Here is a 26031-nt window from a genome sequence, read left to right on the forward strand (position 1 = left end):
GCCTACAAGAGAGCAGTAACTCTGAAAGCTGAGCCTCACACTTTTCACCAATCAGGATAGCCCTCATAGGCCCCCAAACTACACAGGTGCCCAGTGCCAGAGAGACCACCTTTACCCTAAAGACTGAAAGAACAAGCCCGGCAGCCACTTCTGAGCTCATCGCCACCACTCCTGCCTATAATTCCTCATTGGCGGTGATCACCAACCCTCTTACACTGAACAACCCACTTAGGTTGGGCCTGTGGTGGCACTATACAGCTCCCTGCCCCCTCACCACCACCCCTGCCACGACAGGGCATTGCGGAAGAATTTTTCAGCACAGCGCTAGTATCAATGCCCAATGGACTGTTGCCACCTCACCTGCTGCTCTCCTGATGTGTAGGACGTAGCCAATGATCTCCTTGGTGTTCTGCAGCGGCTCACTCCACAGCACTTGGATGGTGGTGGCAGAGACGGTCGTGGCTCTCACCTTCTGGGGCGGGCCAGGAAGCCCGTCGGCCCACAGCACCGTCAGCCTGGCACTGGCTTGGGTGGAGCCAGCACTGTTCTCCGCAATGCACTGGTATATGGCCTCGTCCGCTTGGCCGATGCTGTAGATCGTCAGCGTGCTGTGGGGAAACCCAGGAAGGCCATCGGGATTAGCGCTTTCCAGCAACGAACCTAGAAATCCCCCAGCCCTTTCTCCCTCCCTCCCTTGGCCAGCCATATCTAGGTTAATCCTGATGTGTCTGAAGAGGATGTAATGAAAGGCTAAGGCCGCTTAGTGGGAATTTCACTACAGGTCCTCCCACTTTTGGCTCTGGCAGGACAGGAGAAAATGTAGAGGATTGTTGCCTGGGATGGAAACCCGCAACCCAGTCGGGAAGTACCATATGGATTATGTTAAAGGCCGGGGGGGGGGGGGATGAGGAAGTGATATTGGTGGCGGCATTATCCAGGTCTGATAATCACACAGCTCAGCTCTGCCTTGCATTAAAGAGACTATAGCCGCAAGTATTTAAAATCGCAAGGGGAAAGGGCAAATTCCCAGAGGGAAAAATAGGTAAGTGCCCATTCATACAATTGTGTTTTGCACCTGGTGGATGTGCCTACAGCGCAGTACATGTGTACAGAGAGACACCATGACATCTACACCAGGCATCTCTTCCTATATACATAGAAATGCAAGGCTGTCGTCACACAGCCCCTGTTGGAGGATTTGTACTGCTGCATCGCAATCCTGGATTTGAATGAAGAGAAACCCAAAAGGTCAAGAAAAGCAAGCTCAGTAGGTGCATGGGGTGGGAAGGGGAAGCTGGGGGGTGGGGATGGCGGGGTGTACATATACAGCCAACTCAGATGGTGCATCACAAGTGCATTGATGCAAGTAGGCCCACACATCCCCCCCATTTAAAAATCATGATTATAGTATTACATTTGTATCCCACTTTTCCTCCAAGGTGCTCAAAGTGGCACGCATGGCTTTCCTTTGTGTTCCTAAGTGTGCAAAACACCTCACGTACATTGCCTCAACAACCTTTACAGCAAGGGGAAGAACACCAGACTCTCCAATATATTGCTTCCAGCTCACATCATTCTTCAGTATTGGATCCTAGCTCACACCAGCCTCAGCAGCCAGCATGGCCAATGGCTTGAGAGGATGGGAGATGGAGAACAGCAACATCTGGAGGCCCACAGATTCTCTCCCCCTGCTGTACCGGGGTTCCCCATTGGGGTCCATGTAACCCACCTGGGAGGGGGGGGGTGTCCTGTGGCACTATTCACATAATAGAAACTACCATAGAGATATCAAAACTTTCAAAAGCAGAGGAGTCATTGGCTTGGCTTTTGAAAAACAGGGGGTTCAAAGTACGTAGCTAATTGGGAACCTTTGCATTGAAGTCTAGAGACAGGAGTGGAGAGAGTCCAGTGATTAGGGGAGCCACTGAGGCAGGTTCATGGCTGGCCTGAGGTTGGGAGTGGAGGCTTTCAGCTCATCACTCGTGTTCTCAAACACTCCATTACCTGAGATGGCTGAAGGGAACTGCCTGCTTTGCAACTGCTTCCATTCCAGTGGGAGGAATAATTAAACCAAGCTTCATAAAAGAACCACTTCCGCATTTTACGGAGGTGGTGTTGTGGGCGTGGCCCGTCTCGACCCTTGCGAGGGGGCTGAGAGTTCAGCCCTCTCGCGAGAAGGGGGGTTCCCGCCTCGGTCATTCCCCGGCTGACCAATAGGGCCAGCCGGGCGGGGCTTCCCCCGTGTTTAAATCAGGCTGGAGGCGGGAAGTCTGCCTCTCCTTCGCCCGGCACCTTGAGCGATCGGATCACCCATCCACCCACCCTCTGGTTAGGCAGGTTTAGGCCGACGCTGCTATGGAGTCAGTCGGTCGCCTCGGTTGGCCGTGGGGCCGGGTAGGACTTTTTCCACTTGGATTAGCCAATCTGGTTTTTTCACCTACCTCATAGCATTTCCTCACAACTTGGTTTGGCGGTTAGGCATTGGAAATTTGCATAAATAAAGAATGGGGGGCAGATTACGTCATCCTCTGCCCGAAATTGGAGATTTAATCCCGTTAAAGGGGTTCCGGGGGCGGTAGCTTTGTCCTGGGCCTACGGAGGTCAGGGCCTTATGGCACCCCCCAACGGTGGCCACAGGAGGTGTCTCAGTAGATGCATATCACTGGGCTCCTTTCTGGTGGTTAATTTCTCCCAGACTGTAACACACGGGTTACAGTCGGATATAGTCGGTTAGGGTCCAATGCCTAAGCCAATACCACTCAACATCCTTAACCAATAAAGTTGTGGCATTTTCACCCACTTAAACTTACTTCACTGTGTCTTGTTCATTATTTCTGGGGAGGGAGGGACATTGCCACACAATCAGCGCCACACTTGCCTATTGATGAAAGCCTGAAGAAGACTATGCCCTCCTTGCCAGTCACTGCCTGTTTAAAAGCACATTTTCCAACGACAGTCCACTTTCAGGCACAAGAAGAGTGGTCCAGTCAACAATTGCTCTGCTTTTTGCAAGCTCTGACATGCTTCCTTTGGAAAAATCAGGCTCAGAACAAAGAGGTTCGAACGACTGTGATCAAACGCTTTGCAAGAAATCACAAGTGACCTTCCAATGCTTGATCTCCCTAAGGTCTCCAAGCCCCTTTATCCACACCGTGTTGTTCCCTATATTCTGGTTGCAAGGAGCAGGCAACTTCTGAAGCTAGAATTAAATCTTGCTGAGCTTGCTTAGACCCCAGTGTGGCAGCTCAAGGAAAGCTGCACATTTAAATTTGCTCAATCTACTCACGTCACAGCGTAATTGCTACTGGATTAAAATGAGCATACTTAGAATCATAGAATCACAAAATTGTAGAGTTGGAAGGGACCTCGTGGGTCATCTAGCCCAACCCCCTGCAATGCAGGAACCTTTTTGCTCAATGTGGGCCTCGAACCCATGACCCTGAAATGAAGGGTCTCATGCTCTATGAACTGAGCTATCCAACAGGGGAAGCTGCCTTATACCGAGTCAGACCCTCAGAACATCTGGCTCAGTATGGTCTACACTGACTGGCAGCAGCTCCCCAGGGTTTTGGGCAAATAACTCTTCCCCAGCCCGACCTGGGGATGCTAGGAATTGAACCTGGCACCTTCTGCATGCCAAGCAGATGTTCTCCCATTTCTGCACATGCCCCTTTGCAGCCATTTCCCGGCTACACACTGTAGGATGAAAAGAGGCAATTTGTCCCCACAAATGCTTCCTTGTCACTGGGGCCAAAATTTGGACCTTTCTGCCTGCTGGTCCATTCTCTCCTGCTCTGCAAATGCCCAGAACCGCAATGACCATTGAACAGATGCGTATTCTACCCCCCACTCCCATGTGCCAAGAGTCCATGTTTCCTTGGAAACATTAGCAAGAGGTTTTGCTGATGGGGGTGATTTCGGTGGACTGGCCATAAGCTCTCCCCGTTGCCACAGACTCAACATATCTGATTAAGTTGCCAAGAAGACAAGAAGGAAAGAAAGGTCATCAGAGGCTGAGGGATGAGGTTGGGGACAGGAGGTCCCTAAGCCTCTTCTTCACTCAGGGACAGATGGAGGGATGGTGGAATCTGTCAATTTCAGTTTCTCTAATCTTACATTCAGTTCTCCGCATGTTCATATCAGTTTGCATATATATATATATATATATATATATATATATATATATATCCGCATGAAAATCCATCAGCATTTTAGTGAGACGTTCTCCTAAAATACATATTTTGGCAACATAACTTCCTCCAAATGTAATTCATTTCTGAATATTATTTTCACTAATATATGCATGTTTTTTCATTTTACCTTAGAATTCAGGTGCGATTTTTGTGCACATTACTTGGCAAGAGAACATCACTCCAAAAGTCAGAGTATGGCTATGTTTTGGTCTGCATATTGTTTGGAGAAGTGGGAGTTAGGTAGGTTCACCTTTAAATGCACAGATGTCACCAAAAGCCCTCGAGGGGATGGGGCAGGGCTGCCAAGGGGTGCAGCCTAGAGACAGTTGTGAGTGGCAGATGGAGAGGTCTTGGGGGGGGTTGTATATGGAGAGGCTCCCAACTTCAGCTTGTACCCTAACTCAGCTTCCACTGGTGAGAGTGTCCTGTGAGCAGAGTTCTGCTCATGGGATGCTACTTCAGAACGGGAGTGGGAATTTTCATTTATCTCTCTTCCTCCCTGCATTCCTTTTGACCCTCAAAAACCTGCTCTGGAGAGTTGGAAACCACAGCGGGGCCGTATCCAACACAGCTCTAAGCTAAAGTCACTTGGGAGAATCCTTGTTCCGCTAGGAAAATGTTTTGTGCCTGTGGAACATGGTTGCACAAACCATAAGCAGGTTTCAGGGGGCTGCGTAACAGAAATGCGCCACCAGCTCCACTGTAAGTTTCCGTTCAAATCCTGCAACACTAGGAGACCAAATCCTCACAAATGTGGAACAAACACTGTGTGGCACTTGTAAAATTCCAAGCTGCGGCAGAACAGGCACGAATAATATGAGCGTTTGGAAGAGACGGGCAGGCGGCAGGGCTCCAAAAAAGAGGGGGGAAAGCAGGGTATCACTTTCATCCCAAGGGCGCCCCCTAAAGGGCTTCCCAGACACAAGAAGCACTGCAAGAAATTTGCCATTTCCATGTGGGGGCCACTCCCCTCCCCCACTTCAACAACAAATGTTAATTCTCTTTTGTGGGGAGGTGCAGAAGGCCTAAGGGGGAGGGGATGGAATCACAGACATTACGCCAAGCTTTTTTGCAAATCAGTCAGGTTCTAATTTATGCTCAGGCACCATCTGGCGTGTGTGTGAAACTGTCTCCATGTAAAGACGACCAGCCTTCATGTTTGGGGTGGGGTGGGGGGGTTGCTAGGTGTGACAGACATGATAGAGCAAAGAGGTGCCCTGAGGCTGTCGGGGGGGGGCAGCCTCCTCTGTCATTGTCAGCTGTCACCCCCCCTCCAAACAAAGGAAATGTTGTTGCTGCTTAAAAAGCAGCTTCACACATTATGAAGAAATAGAAGCAGAGGAGAGCACGGAAGAGCTGAAAGTCAAGCAATTGCACAATCTGAAGCCACAAGACTCTCTGAAAGATGCTTCAAAACCGCTTTGGGTGTCCAATTTCGAGTACCAAGAAACCCATAAGTGAGTGGTGAGGAAACTCTGATCCAGTGTCCAAATGTGGCCCTCCATATCTTTCTATCAGGCCCTCGTGGCTCTTCACAAGCCATGCCCCCACCAGCCCTGTTGCTCTGTGGAAGAACCAGCTACTGCCTCCTCCATCTGGGCCAGGGAGGAAAGGAAGGCTTGATGCTGGTTGATGCATTTTTCACACAGAGGAGAGGGAGATTCCCTTTGCTAGAGCTATCCAAAATGAGTAATTGCTCCCCTTTGAAGCAAAGCCCATCACTCTGGGACATCTGCTCTCTCGAAGAGCCAGGCAGGTAGTGGCATTCACAGCCTGCCTATACTAAAGACACATTCAGGGAGCCGCAGTGATGTCAATCAAACCTTTGCACAATGACTCTGTCAGGCAGGGAGCAAAGAGGGAGAGGAGGCTTTTGGAGATTCACACTTGGCTCCACGAAGGTGGGGGCCCGCAGCCCCAAGAGAGAGAATGGAGAGGGGCGAGGGGGAGAGAGAACGGGTGTCTTCAGCCATTCAAAGAGAGCCCTATTCACAAGCTGTCGCTTCAGCCTGCAGGCAATCAAGATGACTGATCTCATCAAAGGTCAGCGGACCAGAGATGAACTTTCGGAGGCACCGCAAGGGAGAGGAAGCCAAGGCAAGAATGCAATGCTGAACCAGGACGACACGGGTTCAGCACACCCGAGGGAGCAAACAGGCCCACCTGCCAAGTTGTGAAAAATGCAGGGGGCCATGGACAGAGAGGAAGGGTGCCCCAGAAGGTGTGGTCCAACTGGCTCATGCTAGCGAGCCAAGTTTCATGCTGAAAGGGCAGCCTGGCGAGTTGAAGATGGGGCTGCGTGTACGCTGCATGAAAAGAAAAAAGAAAAGAAATCCTATCCCTTCAGGGAAAGCTGGCTTCTGCAACATGCATATATTATGCAAATCTTGCAAATCAGCACGATCCCCAGATTTTGCATAACTATGCCACCTTTCCTACTTTGCATAATTTATTCTAGTTTTGCTTGTCATGGAAAGAGGGCGGGAGCTGCGGAGGGCACTGAGGCCCCACAGCCACCCCACCCCCAGGAAATCCTATCCAGCTCCTCTCCCTGAATACTTGCCATGTTTTTCCAAGTCTCTTTTTGCAACCAGAAGAGCTAGAAACTTGCCCACTGTAAAAAGCAAAAGCAAAAGATTCTGAGGAAGCTGGATCCTGTTACTTCTTCTTCTGTCATGGAAAACCAAAGCTATTATTATTATTATTATTATTATTATTATTATTATTATTATCAATTGACCTTACAGGATCTGAGGGTGACGATGCATATAAGGAATCCTTCACTGGTTATGGCAAGCAATGGCATAAAAAGAAGAAGAAGATTTGTATGGCTGAAGTCCCCCTAGGAAAAGTTCATTGCAATGCCTGGCAGAGCCACAATGCCATAGGTTGTACCCAATACTAGTCCTACTCTTGCGTTGCAAGGGGTTGGACTAGATGACCCTTTGCACCCTTTTCCACCTAAAGTTAAGGGAACCAGCTTGGTGTCCTCCAGGGGTTGCTCAATTCCATCATTGCTGTCCACTGGCCAAGCTGGCTGTGACTGAAGGCATTTTGGCTCCAGTAATATCTGGAAGGCTAGCAGCTGCCCACCCTTTGACTACAGCATTATGGACCAGCATGGCTAAAGCAGCAAGAGATAATGCAGTGTCCTCCAGGTGTTGATGGATGACAACTTCCATCAGGTGTGTTGCCTCTGGTGCTGAGTGATCTCAAAGAAAGACATTCAAGAAGCCACCAGTGAACATTATGATGACTGGGGAAGCAGAGAGTTAATAGGGGAGAGGGGGGGATGGGGAAGACTTGTTCATAAGATGCAAGTTTATAGAGGAGAGCAAGTTCTTGGCCAGGGCTCAGCGTTGCTTTTTGGCAGAATTAATAAATAATGCCCACTTAATTACCATTTTGTAAATACAAGCAAACACACACACAAAATCAATATCAGGAGCTTGTGCATCGAGATGGTTGGCCTCTGCTACATGCCGTTGTGGTGAATGCATCTTGGCGATATAGACCCTTTAAGATAATTTATTTCTTCCCTGCCGATGACTCACCACCACTGCTCCAAGCAGACACACAGCCCTTGATGTGCACAGAGCAGGCCAAAGGAAAGCAATACACCTTCACTCTGTTACATTTTCTCACCTCACATCCCATACAAGCTCATGGCTATGCTGGGTGAAGCTGGTGGGAGTGGCAGGTTAACACATTGCAGAAGGTTGCTCTGAACCTCTTGTCCAAAAAAAAAAAACACCTTTCCCCCTCATACCTGGTCAATGGGCTTGCTGTCTGGAGGCCAACTCCAGTTGGAAGTCTGCAGGTTTCCCTGTTCTTTCTCTCATGCAGAAACCCTCCCTTTCCCCCAGGTCAGGAAGACTGGAGTTTGGGAGTGAAATGATGCTCAGAATTATATAGAAGCTGGAAGCTTCCTGGCTCACATGAGAGCACTGTTGCGCTCAGAGTTCTGGTTGTGGGTTTCCTATTGGGGCATCTGGTTGGCCATTGTGAGAAAAGGATTCAGTAAGAGCTGTTCAACAGTGGAATTTGCTGCCAAGAAGTGCGGTAGAGTCTCCTTCTTTGGAGGTCTTTAAGCAGAGGATTGACAGGCATATGTCAAGAATGCTTTGATGGTGTTTCCTGCTTGGCAGGGGGTTGGACTGGATGGCCCTTGTGGTCTCTTCCAACTCTACGATTCTATGACTGGGTGGGCTTACAATATGTTCTTCATGTAGGCTCTCCTTATGTTCTTACAGTAACTATGGGGATAGCTCCAGTTAGAATTTTGGGAAGCGTCCATGGAAAAGGAAAGCCATTGCTTGTGACCCTTATGTTCTTACAGTAACTATGGGGATAGCTCCAGTTAGAATTTTGGGAAGCGTCCATGGAAAAGGAAAGCCATTGCTTGTGACCCAACACTTTTCATTTAGCTTTCTCTTCTTCTATGTGTTATCCAGCAAGTGAGGAGATCATTTAGATAATACTGCCAATTAATTAGTAAACAGTTCAACCTGGGGTAGATTACTTCCCCCCAATTTTCATTGCTCTTTTCTTTGCTCTTTCATTGCCCCTGCCCTCTTCTAATCATCAACAACAACAAAAGGAAAATCCTTCAGGGGCATTCAGTCTTTTTATTACTATATGATGAGTTTTAATCCAATGAAATTTTCAGTAGGGGAAAGCATGTAATCTAATTAAGAGACTCAGGCGGCAGTTTAGCTGGACTCATTAACTGCAAGATAAGAGATCCCATCATTACAGAGACAAATATCCCCGCCCCCCAAGTGCACATCCGAAGGCCACTATGCAAACTGATTCTGCTTGGAACGAACTGGGCTATACCGTTTAGTCATGCACACAAGCATGAAACAAAGGGATTTGGGGAAGAGGGAGAGAGAGATTGAGAGAGGGGGAGAGAAAGGATGAGGAAAGCATCTCAGGAAACCTGGCTTCCTTTCTGCAACTCCTCCTTTCCAATAACATCCAGCACCTTAAAAATAGTTTTAAAGGACTTCTCGGCATCCTGGGTTTGGGAATTACCAAGAACATGGATGTATCGGTTGTAGGAAACTTATCCCAGTAAAAAGGGGGGGGGCGGTAAAGGTAAAGGACCCCTGGATGGTTAAGTCCAGTCAAAGGTGACTATGGGGTTGTGGCGCTCATCTCGCTTTCAGGCCAAGGGAGTCAGCTTTTGTCCACAGACAGCCTTCCGGGTCATGTGGCCAGCAGGACTAAACTGCTTCTAGTGCAATAGAACACCGTGACAGAAACCAGAGCACATGGAAATGCCATTTACCTTCCCACTGCAGTGGTACCTATTTATCTACTTGCACTGGTGTGCTTTCAAACTGCTAGGTTGGCAGGAGCTGGGACAGAGCAATGAAAGCTCTCCCCGTCGTGGGGATTCGAACCGCCGACCTTCCGATCGGCAAGCCCAAGAGGCTCAGTGGTTTAGACCATAGCGTTACCCACATCCTAGTAAAAACACTTGGTTCATATAGGCCCTTTTGGTATGGAGAAAGTGGATAGAGGAAAGGTTTGCTCCCTTTCTCATAACACTCAACCTCTCTCATAGCTCTCAGACTTGGGGACATCCAATGAAGCTGAATGTTGGAGGATTCTGGACAAATCAAAAGGAAGTCCTTCTTTAGGCCGTGCATAGCTAAACAATGGAGCTTGTTCCCACAGGAGGCAATGGTGGCCACCAACATGGATGGCTTTAAAAGAGGATTGGACAACTTGTGAAAACAGGATGCTGGACTAGATGGGCCTGATCCAGCAGGCTCCTCCTGTTTTCTTATGCCAGTCATTTTCAAATTGCATCCTGCAAAACCAAAGTGTTTCTTGGAAATATATTTAAGGCGCTCCTCCATGAAAAGGTAATGCTTATGTATTGCAACAACTCAATCCCGCAGAGGAGTGCTGGGTGTTTTCCAGGGTGTTTTCCCAGTTTGCCATGGGGTGGGGATGGGGGAGGGGTTACAAGAGACCTATACGCTCTTCTTGAATAGACATGGGGCCCTACAACATGCTCCAGCACTGTCTGAAAGAAACAGAACTTTGTCATGCTGCATAGTGGTTAAGGTGACAAGAACAGGAGTGGACAGACTTGGGTTCAAATTCTAGCTCATCCATGGAAGAGAAGGCAGAAGTCCCATTGCGCTAGCAGGGCTTGTTACGCTGGCTCCCATGAGTACACCTGAGTCATTTACTTTAAATCAGGGATTCCCAAACTATGGCCCCGGGGCCGGATGCGGCCTGCGCGAGCCAATTGTGCGGCCCCCGACAACCCCTACCGCTCGCTCTTACTGGCATGCCGCGGTGCAGTTGCCCATTTCCGGGTCGGCGCGACGCCAGAAATAGCTTGTGCACAAGCGCGAGCCGGAGAGCAGGGGAACGTGCTCCCATACGCACGCGCACAAGCTATTTCTGGTGTCACGCCGACCCGGAATTGCACTGGAAATGACGTCTGCACATGCGCACAAGCCATTTCCGGTGCCGCACCATGCCAGAAAAAGCGAGTGCACACGCGTATGGGAGCATGTTCCCCGCCCTCCGACCCACCGTGTGATCGGCGCCGGAGGAACCAGCCCGAAGCCGGGTAAGTTTTAGGACCCCTGCTTTAAATACTAGCATGAGCACCTTGACTTGGACCCAGAAATAAACTGGCAACAACTTTTTCTGCCATCTCTTTCTCTGCAGCATGTACCTGCAATGTGTTGCAGTACAAAAAACCTGGAGAGTAGCAGTTTGGGGAAAATTGCATTAATCTATGCTGAAAACTGCAATGAGTGGCAATGGTTTCTGCAGAACCGTTTTTCAACAGGGGTTTAATGGTTTGCTTCCCAACTGTGGGTCAAATTGACCTCCCTTCCCTGCACTTTGAGGTAATAAGTGTCCTTGTGACCAACTTTCTCTGAATCCGGGCCTCTTATCTCGCCAGGGAAAGCAAAGAAAAACCAAAGAACCACATTTTCATGCCGCAGTACAGAGTGGTATTTGTGTGATGGAAATAGCAGGCCTGGGTGAGCCTAGTGTGAAAATTACTGGTCAGTGGATTTCGGTTTCTATGGAAATAACAGGCAACAATACAGAGAGAAATAACAGAGCTGGAGGGATAAACCCTGTAGGTTCATATAATCTCCTTAACGTGATATAACAGTGTTAAGTATATTAACAGATGTGTAGGAGCTTCAAGAAAATAATAATAATAATAATTGTTGTCATGATCCAAAGCTCCTCCGGGGTCCTGTTGGGCCTACAAGCATGTGGAGATTCCTCTGAGGTACAGAAGACATTGACTGAAAACATACATTCTGCCAGCCATACAGTGAAATGCTATTAAATTAAAGGGCTAGGGTTGCCAGACTTAATAGAGGACAGGACTTCTGTGCCTTTAATTGCCCTGCTCTCTTTTGAGTCTGGAAACCTTAAAGAGAAAGCAGCAGGCCCTTTGCTTGGAAATTAAACACACCAGCCCTTTCTTTAAAAGAAGTCAGTTCCCAGAAGCCTGTTGGAATAAGGAGGGATTCACCCATTCCCTAGGACAAGGACCTTTGTACTAGCAGACGCAGAACACTGGACCCGACCCATTCAGTCTGCTTGGTGTCCCCCACCCAGAGAATCTTAAGATCTACACATAAGCGATTTACCTGTTGTTATTCTTTAGCTTAATGTGGTCCGTAGGTTCTAAAATCTGCCCGTTCTTCAGCCACGTTATCTGCGGAGGAGGTTCTCCCTGTGCCAAGCAGGTAAAGATGGCAGTGGTCCCCACGGGCCTGGAAATAGACTGCGGGTGCTGCACAAATTCTGCAGGAGCTGCAAAGGCAAAGGAAAAGATGGGCGCTCTTTCTCTCTCTCTCTCTCTCTCTCTCTCTCTCTCTCTCTATATATATATATATATATATATACATGCACAGATGAAACTCAGAAAATTAGAATATCGTCGAAAAGTGCATTTATTTCAGTAATGCAACTTATTATTTTTTATTTTAATTTTACAATAATTATTATTTTAAATTTACAATAATACAAAAATAAACATCACTATTACATTTCATTAATTACATTCCATTTATAATTGACCCGCCTAACAAAAAATGATTACAACAAATATAGGCTTGACATATCTTGCTTTGCATGTCATGCATCTATCTCAGGGGTCCCCAAACTAAGGCCCGGGGGCCGGATGTGGCCCAATCGCCTTCTAAATTCAGCCCACGGGCGGTCCAGGAATCAGCATGTTTTTACATGAATAGAGTGTGTCCTTTTATTTAAAATGCATCTCTGGGTTATTTGTGGGGCATAGGAATTTGTTCATATTTTTTTCCAAAATATAGTCCGGCCCCCCACAAGGTCTGAGGGACAGTGGACCGGCCCCCTGCTGAAAAAGTTTGCTGACCCCTGATCTATCTCATATATTGGTTTCACCTTTTAAGTTGCATTACTGAAATAAATGCACTTTTCGGCGATATTCTAATTTCCCGAGTTTCACCTGTATATATATATAGAAGGGGTGGGGGAGGCAGAAAACTAAGCTTATTGCAGAGGTGAATCCCAGATAAATGAATGGGAGCTGCTGGAACTGGCATCACCAGGGTGCCCACGAAGATGCCAGGGCCTACGTGCCCTGGGAGGAGCCTGCATTGGCCTCCCTTTACGAAGAACATTGTGCCTTCAAATACACATGCATAGATAGTTGCATAAAGAGCTAGGGTGTTATATGGTTGGAATGGCACAGCATGACTCCCAGCCAGTCTTGGCTCTGCCACCGGTGACCTGGAGCACTCAGTGGGGAAATAGACAGTGGCCACACACGAAACTTGTGATGGCTGATTTTGAGAAGTGTTTCCCCCTTTTCTTTATTGCAACCCATTTTGACCATTTGTGGGAAAGCTTTATGCGAACAAAATTACCAATGAATGAATGGTACGATCTGGAAAGGAATGCCCAGTCCTGTAATCCCCAGAGCAGAAGGAAGTGAATTTAGAACGAGCACCAGCCCTCCTATTAACTCAAGCAGCGAGTGATGTACAGTAGGGCGTCCAGCTAGTGATGTGCAGAAAAGGGAATTTCAGCAGGCAGAGTTAGTTGTGCAAAGTACACCTCTCAAAAAACAAAAACAACAACAACCCCTTCTTGTACCCAGCTACTAAAGGCTCAGGAGCCTTGCCTTCTTTTCCATTTGGCCTCCCTAGAGGGCTCACGGCACTGGGAAACAGGAGGAAGGTATCAGCATACTTGTGGAGGACCAGGATTTCTGCCCACCCCCCCTCTAAATCAGTTAGAGGATGCTGGTGCCCATCTGGATATTCACCAGCCTCTTTGGTCTCTTATGACACCAAATGGCTAATTGGAAACAACAGAACGGGTGGCTGGTTGGGAGGGATCCCTGTTTCTTTGCAATCTGTTCTTCTTCCTCCCTGCCTCAAAAAGAAACACCCTCTTCATTTTGTCGTTGTATGTCTTAAGTTGTTAAGCATTCTCCTATACGGAGCTTGTTCATTTGCGACAAGGGATGAAAATGAGACTACCAACATCTGAGGTCACAGAACTGAGTGGAGTATAGGAAACTTGTCTGCTGCAGGGATCAAAGGAAGGAGATCAAAAGGACTCTCTGAAAGGGTCAAAGAAGGGGAACAGAAGAAGCTGGTTTAACATTTAGTACAGGGAGATGTTCCTGTCCTCCCACCACCACCACCAACTGAACTTGATTATAATACCACCGTGTTAAGTTGGCTTAAAAGATAATGATTGCTGGGAATAAATAAGCATTTCCAAGGTGCTTTAACAATCAAACCTTCTTCCCTGGGAACTCTGGACATTGTAGCTCTGAGCGGGCAATAGAGGATTCCAAACCACTCTCAGCACCCTTGGCAAACTACATCTCCCAGGATTCTTTGTGGGGAGCCATGACTGCTTAAAAACGGTATCATACCACTTTAAATGTATGGTATAGATGTTGGATGGACAAGATTCAAATGTAATGAATGAATGAAGTAGCTCTATGCTACTGTCAAAAGAACAGTTCTTTATACTTTAGGAAAGAATGCCAACTTTGCAAAGGGAGCACCTAAGCTTACTGAAAGTGTAGAAGGAGTCTGGTACCATTGGATGCAAGGAAGAGAATGAATGGATCACAATAAGTAGTTACGGTAACAACTGGAACGAGAGATTTTCACAATGTGGGTACAGAAAGCAGCAGCTACTGCAACAGGGACAGGGGAGGGATTCTTTGTTTGAGACCCTCAGCCCTTCACAGGAACATGGAAGTATGTGCCACACATAGCTCAGTACTGTCCACACTGACTGGCAGTGACTCTCTGAGGTTTTTTCAGGTAGGGGACATTTCAAGCCTTAACTGGAGACGATAGGAATTGAACCTGAGACCTCCTACATGCAAGGCCCTTCTCCTCTTTCTTTCTTTCTTTCTTTCTTTCTTTCTTTCTTTCTTTCTTTCTTTCTTTCTTTCTTTCTTTCTTTCTTTCCTCACTCTCTCCCACTTCTCTGCAATCCTGAGGCTTTTGCATAACACCAGCAGCTTCTGGATATATTCCAGACACTCCCTGATTTACTGCTCCAAACCTTCAACTGGCCCACTTGTGGCATGAGTTATAAACAAGTGTTTTGTTTAATACCTTCTGCTTTCAGAATGTTGTTTGTGTCTACCTGAGAACGTAGTGTGTGAGCTGATGAAAACCAGCAGATGGGCATGCCCCAGACCCTGTGGTGCCTTCAAATCAGCAGCCCACTCAATGCTGCAGAAATAAATTATTCTGAGTGTCTGGGAAAGGGTGAAGGAGGAGGAGGAGGAGGACACCCTAACATCAAGGCTGCTGAACGGGTCATCCTCTGTCAGCAGCAGCCATTCCTCCTCCTCCTCCTCCTCCTCCTCCTCCTCCTCCTCCTCCTCCTCCTCACACTCGGCTTCTTTCGTTGCATAATGGTTCCTCCAGCCCAACTGCTTCGAGAGCTGTGTTGCAGACAGAGGATGGCCGACCTTTCACTCACCTGGTCAACCGCAACGAGCAAGACTGCAGCTGCGCACACACACATCTAAAGCACATGCTTCCCCTCAAAGGCTTTTGGGAACTGTAGTTATCACAGACCCACAATTCCCAGCCCCCCAACAAACTACAGTTCCCAGGATTCTTTGCGGGAATGTATGGTGTACATGCAGCTTAACTCTCCAAGGGACATGGGGAGCTGCCTCAGACAAGTTCGGGATTGTCTGAGGAACCTCAGGCCCAGGGACTGGATGTACCCTTCAAGGCTCTCTTGTCTCTGTTTTGCACCCTCTCCTTGAGGGTCTTTGCCTGGCTGGAATTTTGTCCTAGAATTTTTGTAATGCCTCACCCTTCCCTAGATGGGAGGATGGAGAGGAGCTTTCAAAGAGGCTTAGACAAATCTGTGTGGAACAAGCCAATCAATGGCTACTAGCCGCAATGGCTAGGTTTACCACGTGTGGGTGGGCAGAGTGCTGTTGTGCCCCATTTCCAACTCGCGAGCTTCCCAAGGGCATCTGGTCTGCCGCTGCGAGAGCAGGATGCTGGCCTAGATGGGCCACTGGCCTGGTCCCAGCAGGGCTGTTCTTAGGCGTGTGCAAATATGAATGGAAATCAGCCTACCATACAAAGGTGAAATTGACAGGAATTGTTCCACCCACTTTTGCCTCTGGCTCCACCCACCGCTGGCATGTGGGCCCCAGAAGGCTGCCCAGGCGGAAAACAAATTATATTTGTTTACTTCTATACGGGGTTCCAGCACTTCTCAGGTGGGTGCCATTGCTATGATAAGAGAACTATGGGAGGCATTCCTGGTGAGTTCCAGCACCTCTTTTTCTAGAAAAATAGTACTGCTTATATATTAAATTTGTATCCTGCTCTTCCTCCCAAGGGAATTGGGTTCAACAGTGGATCTACAGTGGCGTCATCTCTCCTGGATTTCAGAGAGGGGTCGTTCCCAGGCCTTCTGCACATACCATGTGCTCTCTGTTTGTTCCTATGCTTGTTTTCTTTCTAGGCCGCAACTGACTTGGCGATGGTTGTTTGTGCGAACGCGCACAGGATGGCACCAAGTTACTGGTGCCCAAGGAAGGGGGTCTTTCGGGCCAATGGGTCTCGCCTTGTCCAAACGGAGGCTACAACAATGTCGTTTGGAGGCAAGGATGTTAGCAGAAAGAGATCTCCTTCCCCATTGCCCCAAAGGGGAAAAAAACCCCTCTTGCCTGGCCATCCCTGTGAAAATGGCCAATTAGGCCGCTCAGGTGGGAGAGAGATAATTTGAGATTCAGAGGCTCATCAAACCGAGCAGTTAACGAGGGGAGCTGATGAGAATGCGGGCCGCTGGAAACGGGCTACTTCAAAGGCGAAGCCGAGGCTCGTAATCAGGGAAAGGATTAACAGCATTCAGCTCTGTGTTGCCAGCTGTGTGTCGCTCCCCTTTTCTCTCCCCATCCCTCCCCTCCTCAAACCCTGGAAAAGGCATTCTCTGTGCAAAAACTTCACCATGGAGACTGGACGCACAGCAAACATTTGAGAAACTCCTTTTGGGGCAGCATTGGCCAAGGTCATTAAAAATGGCTTTTCAGGTCTGCTGTTAGGAGGATTTTGCCTTCGGTGGGGGGGGGGAGAGAAAAGCGCCCGCATTTCCCTGGTGCACAGACCACACAGCAGAGGGGTTTAGTTGCAGGACTGCAGCTACAGGAGAGCAGGGAACTGAGCTCTCTCACTAAGTTTTCAGCTTCCTTTTCTTTTCTTTTCCCCAAAACAAAAGGGAAAACGTAAGCTTCTTGCCCCTTTGCATACGGAGAAGGGAGGAGGTAAGGGCAGACAGCATTAAGAATATAAGGAAAGCCCATCTAGTCCAGCCTCCTGCTCTCACAGTGGCCAGCCAGAAACCTGCAAGTAGGATTTGAGCACTGTAGCATACTTCCCCCCTGCTGAGGTTTCCAGAAACTGGTATTCAGAAGCATTACTGGCTCTAAATGTGGAGGTAGAGAACAGTCATCATGGTCATCATGGCCAGTAGCCATTGGTAGCCTTCTCCTCCATGAATTTGTCTAATCTGAGTTAATCTGAGATTCTGTCCTGAATCTTCCAACATTCGACTTCATTGGATGCCCCTGACTTGAATTCTAGCATTATGAGAGAGGGAGAAAAACTATTCTATCTCTGCTTTCTTCAGGCCATGCATGATTTATTTATTTTTTAAACCAAACCTTGTCATGCCTCATTTGCCTTTTCTTGAACCTAAAAAGTCCCAAATGCTGTGAGCTTTCTTCATGGCGATATCGTTCCCTCCCCTCGATCATTTTGGTTGTCCTTTCCTATCCAATTGCTCTGCAGAACATCAACCTCAGTGCTCTCTGGTCAAAGAGTACAGAACAATGCCAGACTGTTGAAGGTATTTGGCCAAGCCAAATCTTGCAGGTTAAAGGGATGGGGCAAGAGGCCCAGCACTTGGTCCTGAAATTGCAAATCGGTGCTGAATGCTGCAACACGATTGCTGACAAAAGTAAGGCCCTGCCAGCATTTTAGACTTCTCTTCAGAAAATTGCACCGGCCACTGATTTGTTACTAGGTGAATTCCAGGTGTTACTCTTAGTATATAACAGCTTGGGAACAGTTTGCTTGAAGGATCACCTTGCCCACTTAACTGTTTTGGTCCGTGGAAGTGGCATTTTTCAAGTGCCGCATAATGTTTGCTCTGCGCTTGCAAGCAAGCAATCTTTCACTGTGGCACCCCGTGAATGTTGGAACTCCCTGCCTATTTACATTGAAGGGAGGCACATTCGCTGCATTTCTTTTCACCACCTGCCACAAGTATTTCTTTAAAGCAGGCATCCCCAAACTGCGGCCCTCCAGATGTTTTGGCCTACAACTCCCATGATCCCTAGCTAACAGGACCAGTGGCCGGGGAAGATGGGAATTGTAGTCCAAAACATCTGGAGGGCCGAATTTTGGGGATGCCTGCTTTAAAGCAAGCCTTACCCAGACATGTAAGTTTGGCATGAATTTCACTGTGTAGTTTTATTTTACAATGTAGGTTTTGAAACTGATTTTATTTTGAAAAATAAATACGTAAATCTTAGGCTAAGGTTTTTTACTGGCTATTTTTATAAGTAATTTTAGTTTTATGCAAAACTACTTAGAGGTTTTGAGGATTAATAAGTGGTATATAAATGAACAAGGCCAGTGGAAGTGATGATATTCCAGCTGAACTATTTAAAATTTTAAAAGATGATGCTGTTAAGGTGCTACACCCAATATGCCAGCAAGTTTGGAAAACTCAGCAATGGCCAGAGGATTGGAGAAGATCAGTCTACATCCCAATTCCAAAGAAGGGCAGTGCCAAAGAATGCTCCAACTACCGCACAATTGCGCTCATTTCACACGCTAGCAAGGTTATGCTTAAAATTCTACAAGGCAGGCTTAAGCAGTATGTGGACCGAGAACTCCCAGAAGTGCAAGCTGGATTTCGAAAAGGCAGAGGAACCAGAGACCAAATAGCAAACATGCGCTGGATTATGGAGAAAGCTAGAGAGTTCCAGAAAAACGTCTACTTCTGCTTCATTGACTATGCAAAAGCCTTTGACTGTGTCGACCACAGCAAACTATGGCAAGTTCTTAAAGAAATGGGAGTGCCTGATCACCTCATCTGTCTCCTGAGAAATCTCTATGTGGGACAAGAAGCTACAGTCAGAACTGGATATGGAACAACTGAGTGGTTCAAAATTGGGAAAGGAGTACGACAAGGTTGTATATTGTCTCCCTGCTTATTTAACTTATATGCAGAATTCATCATGCGAAAGGCTGGACTAGATGAATCCCAAGCCGGAATTAAGATTGCTGGAAGAAATATCAACAACCTCAGATATGCAGATGACACAACCTTGATGGCAGAAAGCGAGGAGGAATTAAAGAACCTTTTAATGAGGGTGAAAGAGGAGAGCGCAAAATATGGTCTGAAGCTCAACATCAAAAAAACCAAGATCATGGCCACTGGTCCCATCACCTCCTGGCAAATAGAAGGGGAAGAAATGGAGGCAGTGAGAGATTTCACCTTCTTGGGCTCCTTGATCACTGCAGATGGTGACAGCAGTCACGAAATTAAAAGACGCCTGCTTCTTGGGAGAAAAGCAATGACAAACCTAGACAGCATCTTAAAAAGCAGAGACATCACCTTGCCGACAAAGGTCCGTATAGTTAAAGCTATGGTTTTCCCAGTTGTGATGTATGGAAGTGAGAGCTGGACCATAAAGAAGGCTGATCGCCGAAGAATTGATGCTTTTGAATTATGGTGCTGGAGGAGACTCTTGAGAGTCCCATGGACTGCAAGAAGATCAAACCTATCCATTCTTCAGGAAATCAGCCCTGAGTGCTCCCTGGAAGGACAGATCGTGAAGCTGAGGCTCCAATACTTTGGCCACCTCATGAGAAGAGAAGAATCCTTGGAAAAGACCCTGATGTTGGGAAAGATTGAGGGCACTAGGAGAAGGGGACGACAGAGGACGAGATGGTTGGACAGTGTTCTCGAAGCTACGAACATGAGTTTGACCAAACTGCGGGAGGCAGTGCAAGACAGGAGTGCCTGGCGTGCTATGGTCCATGGGGTCACGAAGAGTCGGACACGACTAAACGACTAAACAACAACAACAACATATAAATGATCCTTTAAACAAAACAAAAATAATAATAAATACATTTAGGCTCCCTCATCACTCCCTTGTTACTATCACCACATTTTCAGCTGCAACCCTGTTTAGGTGATCAGAAGAAGAAATTTCCAGGACACAGTTATACTATTTTTAAAAATGAAAAATCCATTCATGGCGAGGAAGTAGGCACTGGACATTTCCTCATGTGACGCCAGGAACACTCTTAACTTGAAATGTGCTGCTTGTAAAATGTTGCTAATGAAGTATAGGAAGTGAAAGAGACCATTTTAAAAAAACTGAGTGTACATGCTAGTCAATGTCACTCTTCTGTTCTAGTTGAAGGAAATCCAAGGGCACCATTTACACTTTGCTTCACTTGTGAAAACAGTCATTTGGTGTCTTAGCAATTGAGGGATCCTGATCCTGATCGGCTTACCTTGCACCACCAACCTTCCTTGGGCTGTCCGCCTCACCCTCGTGCCGGGCTTATTGGCTGCGCACACATATATCCCAGAATGCTGCACAGTGAGGTCAGAGATCATCAGGTTTCCTGTCCCAAGGACCTGAATTCCTTCAACGCCAATCGGTCGGCCATCTGGGTTGCAGAAACACAAGAGCAAATTACACCCTGGGTCCATCTGGTATTTACGATGCAAAGGAGCCTGGAACTCTCTCTCTCTCTCTCTCTCTCTCTCTCTCTCTCTCTCTCTTAATCTAGAAAGGCACCGTTTCCCCTAGAACAACCAGGCTCACTCTAAGGGACCAGAAATGGGATGAGGAGATATGCTTCTCTTATGCCAAACCCAAACTCTCTTTCAAAGGCAGCCCTGAACAGATTTTAGCTTTCAACTTCAGTCGTCATCAAATATAATACAGGCACAAACTTAAGTTCCAATGAATACTGTTTAAAGACGGCTTCAAAGCCGATACCAATCTTCAAAGCATCAATGTACTTCAGGCATAAACAGTTTTTCACTTTTTATATACTTCTCCCAAACTTTGCAGTTTTCACAAGGCCACATAATCCTCCTCTTTTCCCAAGAGGAGCGTAAGCCCACTCCACCCCCTTTTGTCCCACCCCCTTTTCCGGCCACTTCCGGGTTGCCGCGATCCGCACATGCACGGTTGCACATCCATTGGATGCACATAAATTGGTCATTGCCTGTATTTTAAAGGTATAGTTATATGCCCAGGTTTACCGTGACCACTGAATTTGGTCACACTGGACGCTTTTATCTATTATTGGAACAATGTGAGGATGAGCACTTCTATATTGCTTATTAATACAACATAAAAACCACAATTTAAATGGCTGGTTTTATATACTGGGTTTCATACACCTCTTGGAGATTTTTCTTTCATATTAAACTTATATAAATGTGGCTCCTGGGAGGTTGCCCATGGGGGATTATACCCCTCAGGCTGGGGGGGGGGGATAAGGCTTTCCCGCCTTTCGCTGAAACCTAACTACTGGTTCCATTTCTATTAAGTTCTTTTTGTAATTCACAGCATCCTTCAAAAATGCTGTCCATTTAATAATTTCAATCTGTGCCTCTCACAACTTTTGCAGCAGTTCCTTCTCTCAACTTCAGATATATACATCATATTAATTTTTTTAATGCTGTTGTAGAGAAAGAAGATGTTTAATATTTGTATGGTGCAGTCAAGGTGGCAAAAGGTATTTAAAGCAAGCTGCATTGCTGTGGTCAGGGCAGCAAAGCACAACAAACAGAGCACATTGATGTGACCTGGCGTGTGTGTGTGTGTGTGTGCGCGCGCGCGCGCGTTTAAAGCTTCTTGCTTGGCTATGGTTGACGGAGGCAGTGACCCCACTCTGCTCCAGCAGTCCTGGGATCAGCAGGGCCTCCATAGCTCACCAACCAGCCGTGAGGGATTAGAAGCTAGAATCTCATTAACTAGCAGAGAGAGCTTTAGCACTGAAAATGAAAGGGTGAATTCGCTCTCCTATGGAGAGCCAAGGAACATCTGATCCTGCTGGCTCCGATGAACATGTTTATGCTACGTTTAAGGAACGTGGCTTTCCTCAAAGAATCCTGGGAACTGTGGTTTATTAAGGGTGCTCAGAATTGTATGCCTGTGGGAGTGGCAAACTACATTTCCCAGGATTCCGTGGAGGAAGCAACGTGCTTTAAATGCATTTCAGGGACATAGAGAAGCGGATGTGAGAAAACCACAAGAAACAGATGACAAAAGCATTGCAGGGGGTTGAACGAGATGACCCTCTGGGTCCCTTCCAACGCTACCAGCTTTACGCGCAAAACTAGCAACTTCTTCCAGCTCACAAGGGTCTTCATACCCTCAAACCAAATTCCTACCTAGTAGCAACTATAATATACTGCGTGTAACTTCGCCCGCACTGAAGTAATAGCAAAGCTCTCCTTTCTTGTGTATGGATTCTGAAACGAGGGTAACCTCTGGTCACTTACCAAGTCGACTCCAGGAGACGATAGGCCTGGGGTTTCCAGTTGCAATGCATTCCAGGATGGCGGTCTGATGCACAGTTAAGGTCAGGTTCTCTGGTCCCACGAGAATCATGGGATCCTTGTACACGGGAGCATGAGAACCTGTGCATGGCAGACCAAGCGTTAACATGAGACATTCTGAAATTGAGAAGGTGCATCTGTATGTGTATATATACACCTCATTCCTGGGGCAGAGGCTCCGCGCGTAAGGTTTCAGGTGTGCTGTGTCACGTCAAGGCTAGAGCACAGCCTCAGCTCAGTGGTAAAGGATCTGCTTTGTCTGCAGAAGGTCCCAGGTTCGATCCCCAGGTAGGGATGGGAGAGCTCCCTACCTGAAACCATGGCGTGCTTCTGCCGGTCAGTGTAGACACAGTACTGAACTAGCCGAGCCAATGGCCTGACTCAATGGCAAGCAGTTCCTAGTGCTCTTATGAGAAGGCAGCCATGCCCCAAACCCGCATTGCCAGGATGTGCCTTCCCACTCACTGCAGAGGCTGAAATCCCGCAGGGAGAAGGTTCTCTTGACCAGGAAAGAGCACAAGGGGCTGACTCCTGGAATTTATACCAGGCTTGGCCAATCAGGAAGCCTCATGCTGCCTGCCAGTCACAGGAGCAGATGCCACATGGTGCTATTCTCTTCTACAGCTGAAGGGGGCACTTCCAGGCAACCTGTTTATCGAGCAGGGAAATTAGACAACACTGGCTATTTAATGATTCTGATTTGTTTGTGGGGAGGTTACACAACCTTGCATCAAAGCAAGTGTAATTCCACAATTTTCAGTGCACTGCCCTGTCGCTTCCCTCGCTGCATAAAGCCTGATAATTTGGGGAAGCATGTTTGTTGCACAAGACCTCCCTTTCAACTATACTTCGGCAACCTGAATTTGCTGGGATGCGATTCAATCCCACCTTAAAGCAGCAATGATCTGGAAGCTGAAACGCCCAAAACACCCACGGTAGTTCACTAGGCTTGGCTCCCGTGCTCAGGTGTCCTCAAGGGTTTCAAGGTAAAGCCACGAGGCACGACTGGTTTATTATACAATCTTTTAAAAAAGCCAGTGTGGCATAATAATGGTTAGTGTTGGACTGGGACGTGGTGAGAGCAGGGTTCAAATCCCCACTCAGCCATGAAGCTCACTGAGTGACTCTGGGCCACTCAGCATCCCATCTCTTAGCCTAACCTACCTCATAGGGTTGTTATGGTGATGAAATGGGAAGAAGAAGAACCATGGAGGTCTTTAAGTGGAGGCTTGACAGCCATCTGTCAGGAATGCTTTGATGGCATTTCCTGCTTGGCAGGGGATTGGACTGGATGGCCCTTGTGGTCTCTTCCAACTCTATGATTCTATGTATACCACCTTTTAGATCCTTGGAAGACAAAGGTGGCGTTTAAATGCAATAAATAAATAAATAAATAAATAACTATTTTTTAAAAATTAAACCAGTCCTTCCTATGCCCTCTAAATCCTACACTGCATGCTGCCTTATACTGAGTCAGACCACCTAGCTCAGCCCTGAACTGATAGCAGCTCTCCAAGGATTCAGGTAAGACTTTTTTCCAACCCCTATCTGGAGACGTCAAGGATTGAACCTGGGTACTTCTGTATGCAAAGCAGATGTTCTATCACTGAGGTAGGTCCCTCTCCCCTGACACCAAGCCACTTGCCACCCTGGACAGCTCCCCCTTGGGATCACCAAGATTAATCTGTTGGGAGACCTGCTTGCTCAGGTTCTGCTCATCACCAAAAAGCAGGCAGTGCTATGAAAGGAATGCTGTTTTTGCCTGGAGGTCAGTTTTGTTGCAGACCAGAGATGGACATTTTGACTCATTCCTCCTCCGAAGGCTGGTTTCCAGGACATGCTGGTAAGCAGGTGTGTGAACAGCCATTTGCAAAGTGGGTGTCAAGGCTGAAGGGAGGTGGGGAAAGCAGCTTTCAAGAGAGGGCCAGAAAAAAATCTAATGTGTCCTTTTGGAGAATAGGGCCAGACTGGAAGAAATTTAAAGAATATTTAAAGAAATATTGTAATATCTGATTGCTTGAGATAGATTTGGAAGTATTATAGGTTGCAGTTTTAGAAATTATGGTTTTAGGATGAAAACAATATGAGGTGATGATATAAAGGATGAATTTATAGAAATAAGGCGAAGTAAAATAGATACTATGAAATAAGAGTTAAAATATAGAAGTTACTAAAGATGAATTAAAATGAAGCACAGATGGGAGGGATCTGAGGAAGTCATGTTAAAATGGTTAGAAAACGACAAGATTGGAAAGTACAGATTTTTTTCTTTTGTATGTTTGTTTCGATGTGCTGTATTGTGTTTATTGTTCTATGTATTGTGTTTATTGTTCTATTATGTGTTGTTATAAAATGAATAAAAAAAATTGGGGGGCAAAAAAGGAGAATATTTAGCATCCTGCCAGGCTCAGGACCAACAGTTGGCCAGGTTGGGCACAAGCAAGGGTCTTGGGGGTTCAGAAGAAGAGTGCATTTGCAAGCCCAACATTCCTGCAAAGCGAGAGGGTCTCATGAGGGAGCATGTCATGCATCATCTTTAAAAGCTTGGTGGTCAGGATGCAGAAAGTGTTGGGACATTTTCATTGCTTTTGGCCAGTTCTAAATACCCTGAACTCTGGGACTCTGTGTCTGCTGCTGAACCTTCACCTTTTACTTGCCCAAATTAAGGTATCTTTCTTACTTGTACGTTAAGAGCCTTTGCCTATGTGTGATGAGCAGGAGCCAGGACTGTTGGGTTCTGCAGAGAAATGGCCTTCGGGTACCACCAGTCTGCGGTGTTTTGGGCATGAGAAAAGATGGGCCACCCCAACCACTTTGCTCCCTTCTCCTCTCTGCTCCACTTGAGGAAATGGTCTCTGAATTTCCAACGAAGCACTTTGCGCAAATTCAGGGCTCTCGGGTAGGATTCTGGCTGCAGAATTTCACATCCCCTGCTGAGAAGCAGCCGGCTTTACGGAGCAATGTGTTCAAGGAATGTCAACCATCTACTGCTTGCCCCTGGCAAAACAGCTCTATGCACCTGCACTGCAGAATCCGGACATGGTTGTTGTTTCAGGACTTTTGACAGGTTGACAAGCACAGTGGGCACAGCGGGCAGGGAGGGTAAAAAAAGGGGCTGTGTGAAGGTAAGCTCTATCTTCTCAATAGTCCCCTAACCGGTGCCCTCCAGGTGTTTTGCATTCCCAACAGCCTCAGCCAGCACATGGCGTCCAACACCATTCCAAGCACCGGTCTTACTGCAGCCAAATGAGTCGCATTAATAGGCTGGCCTGGTAGGAAATCAGTGGGACGAACCACCTGCTTCTGCCCCACAAACACACCAACCTGACACAGTGAGCCTGGCTCCCCTGCTGAACTTCACACTGGCAATGTTGGTGGCAACACAGTGGAAGATCCCAGTGTCTTCAGCTCGCAGTCCAGTAATCTGCAAAACGCCCTTGGGCAACAGCGTGTACCTAAAGGAGGAAGAAAATGCAAGGGAAAGAAAGGGAGGGAGGTTTTCAGCATAGTAACGGGTACATGGGTATTTAGAGAGTTAAAGGCCTGCTCCAGAATGAGGTGGCAAAGCATGCCACTCCAAACTGCAGGTGGCTGGTGATGTTTTGACTTCTTCCTTATGTTTTTGTTAAGGATCCTTGCAAGTAGAAATCTAGCACATCCAGCAAAGAACCCCGTTATG

General features: G+C 47.2%; 1 protein-coding gene across 1 annotated transcript in view; it reads right to left on the reverse strand.

Annotated features, from left to right (window-relative positions):
- IGDCC3 (immunoglobulin superfamily DCC subclass member 3) overlaps nt 1–26031 on the reverse strand; it is a 104230-nt gene that overhangs the window by 10455 nt on the left and 67744 nt on the right. Inside the window, exons 4-8 of the mRNA XM_035131707.2 lie at nt 25677–25807; nt 22296–22433; nt 20285–20443; nt 11843–12008; nt 361–608 (exon numbers count right to left, since the gene is read on the reverse strand). Coding sequence (XP_034987598.2) covers nt 361–608; nt 11843–12008; nt 20285–20443; nt 22296–22433; nt 25677–25807 — 842 coding nt within the window. The remainder of the gene's footprint in view (nt 1–360; nt 609–11842; nt 12009–20284; nt 20444–22295; nt 22434–25676; nt 25808–26031) is intronic.

Source organism: Zootoca vivipara, chromosome 14, assembly GCF_963506605.1.
Source record: "Zootoca vivipara chromosome 14, rZooViv1.1, whole genome shotgun sequence".
Lineage (NCBI taxonomy): Eukaryota > Metazoa > Chordata > Lepidosauria > Squamata > Lacertidae > Zootoca > Zootoca vivipara.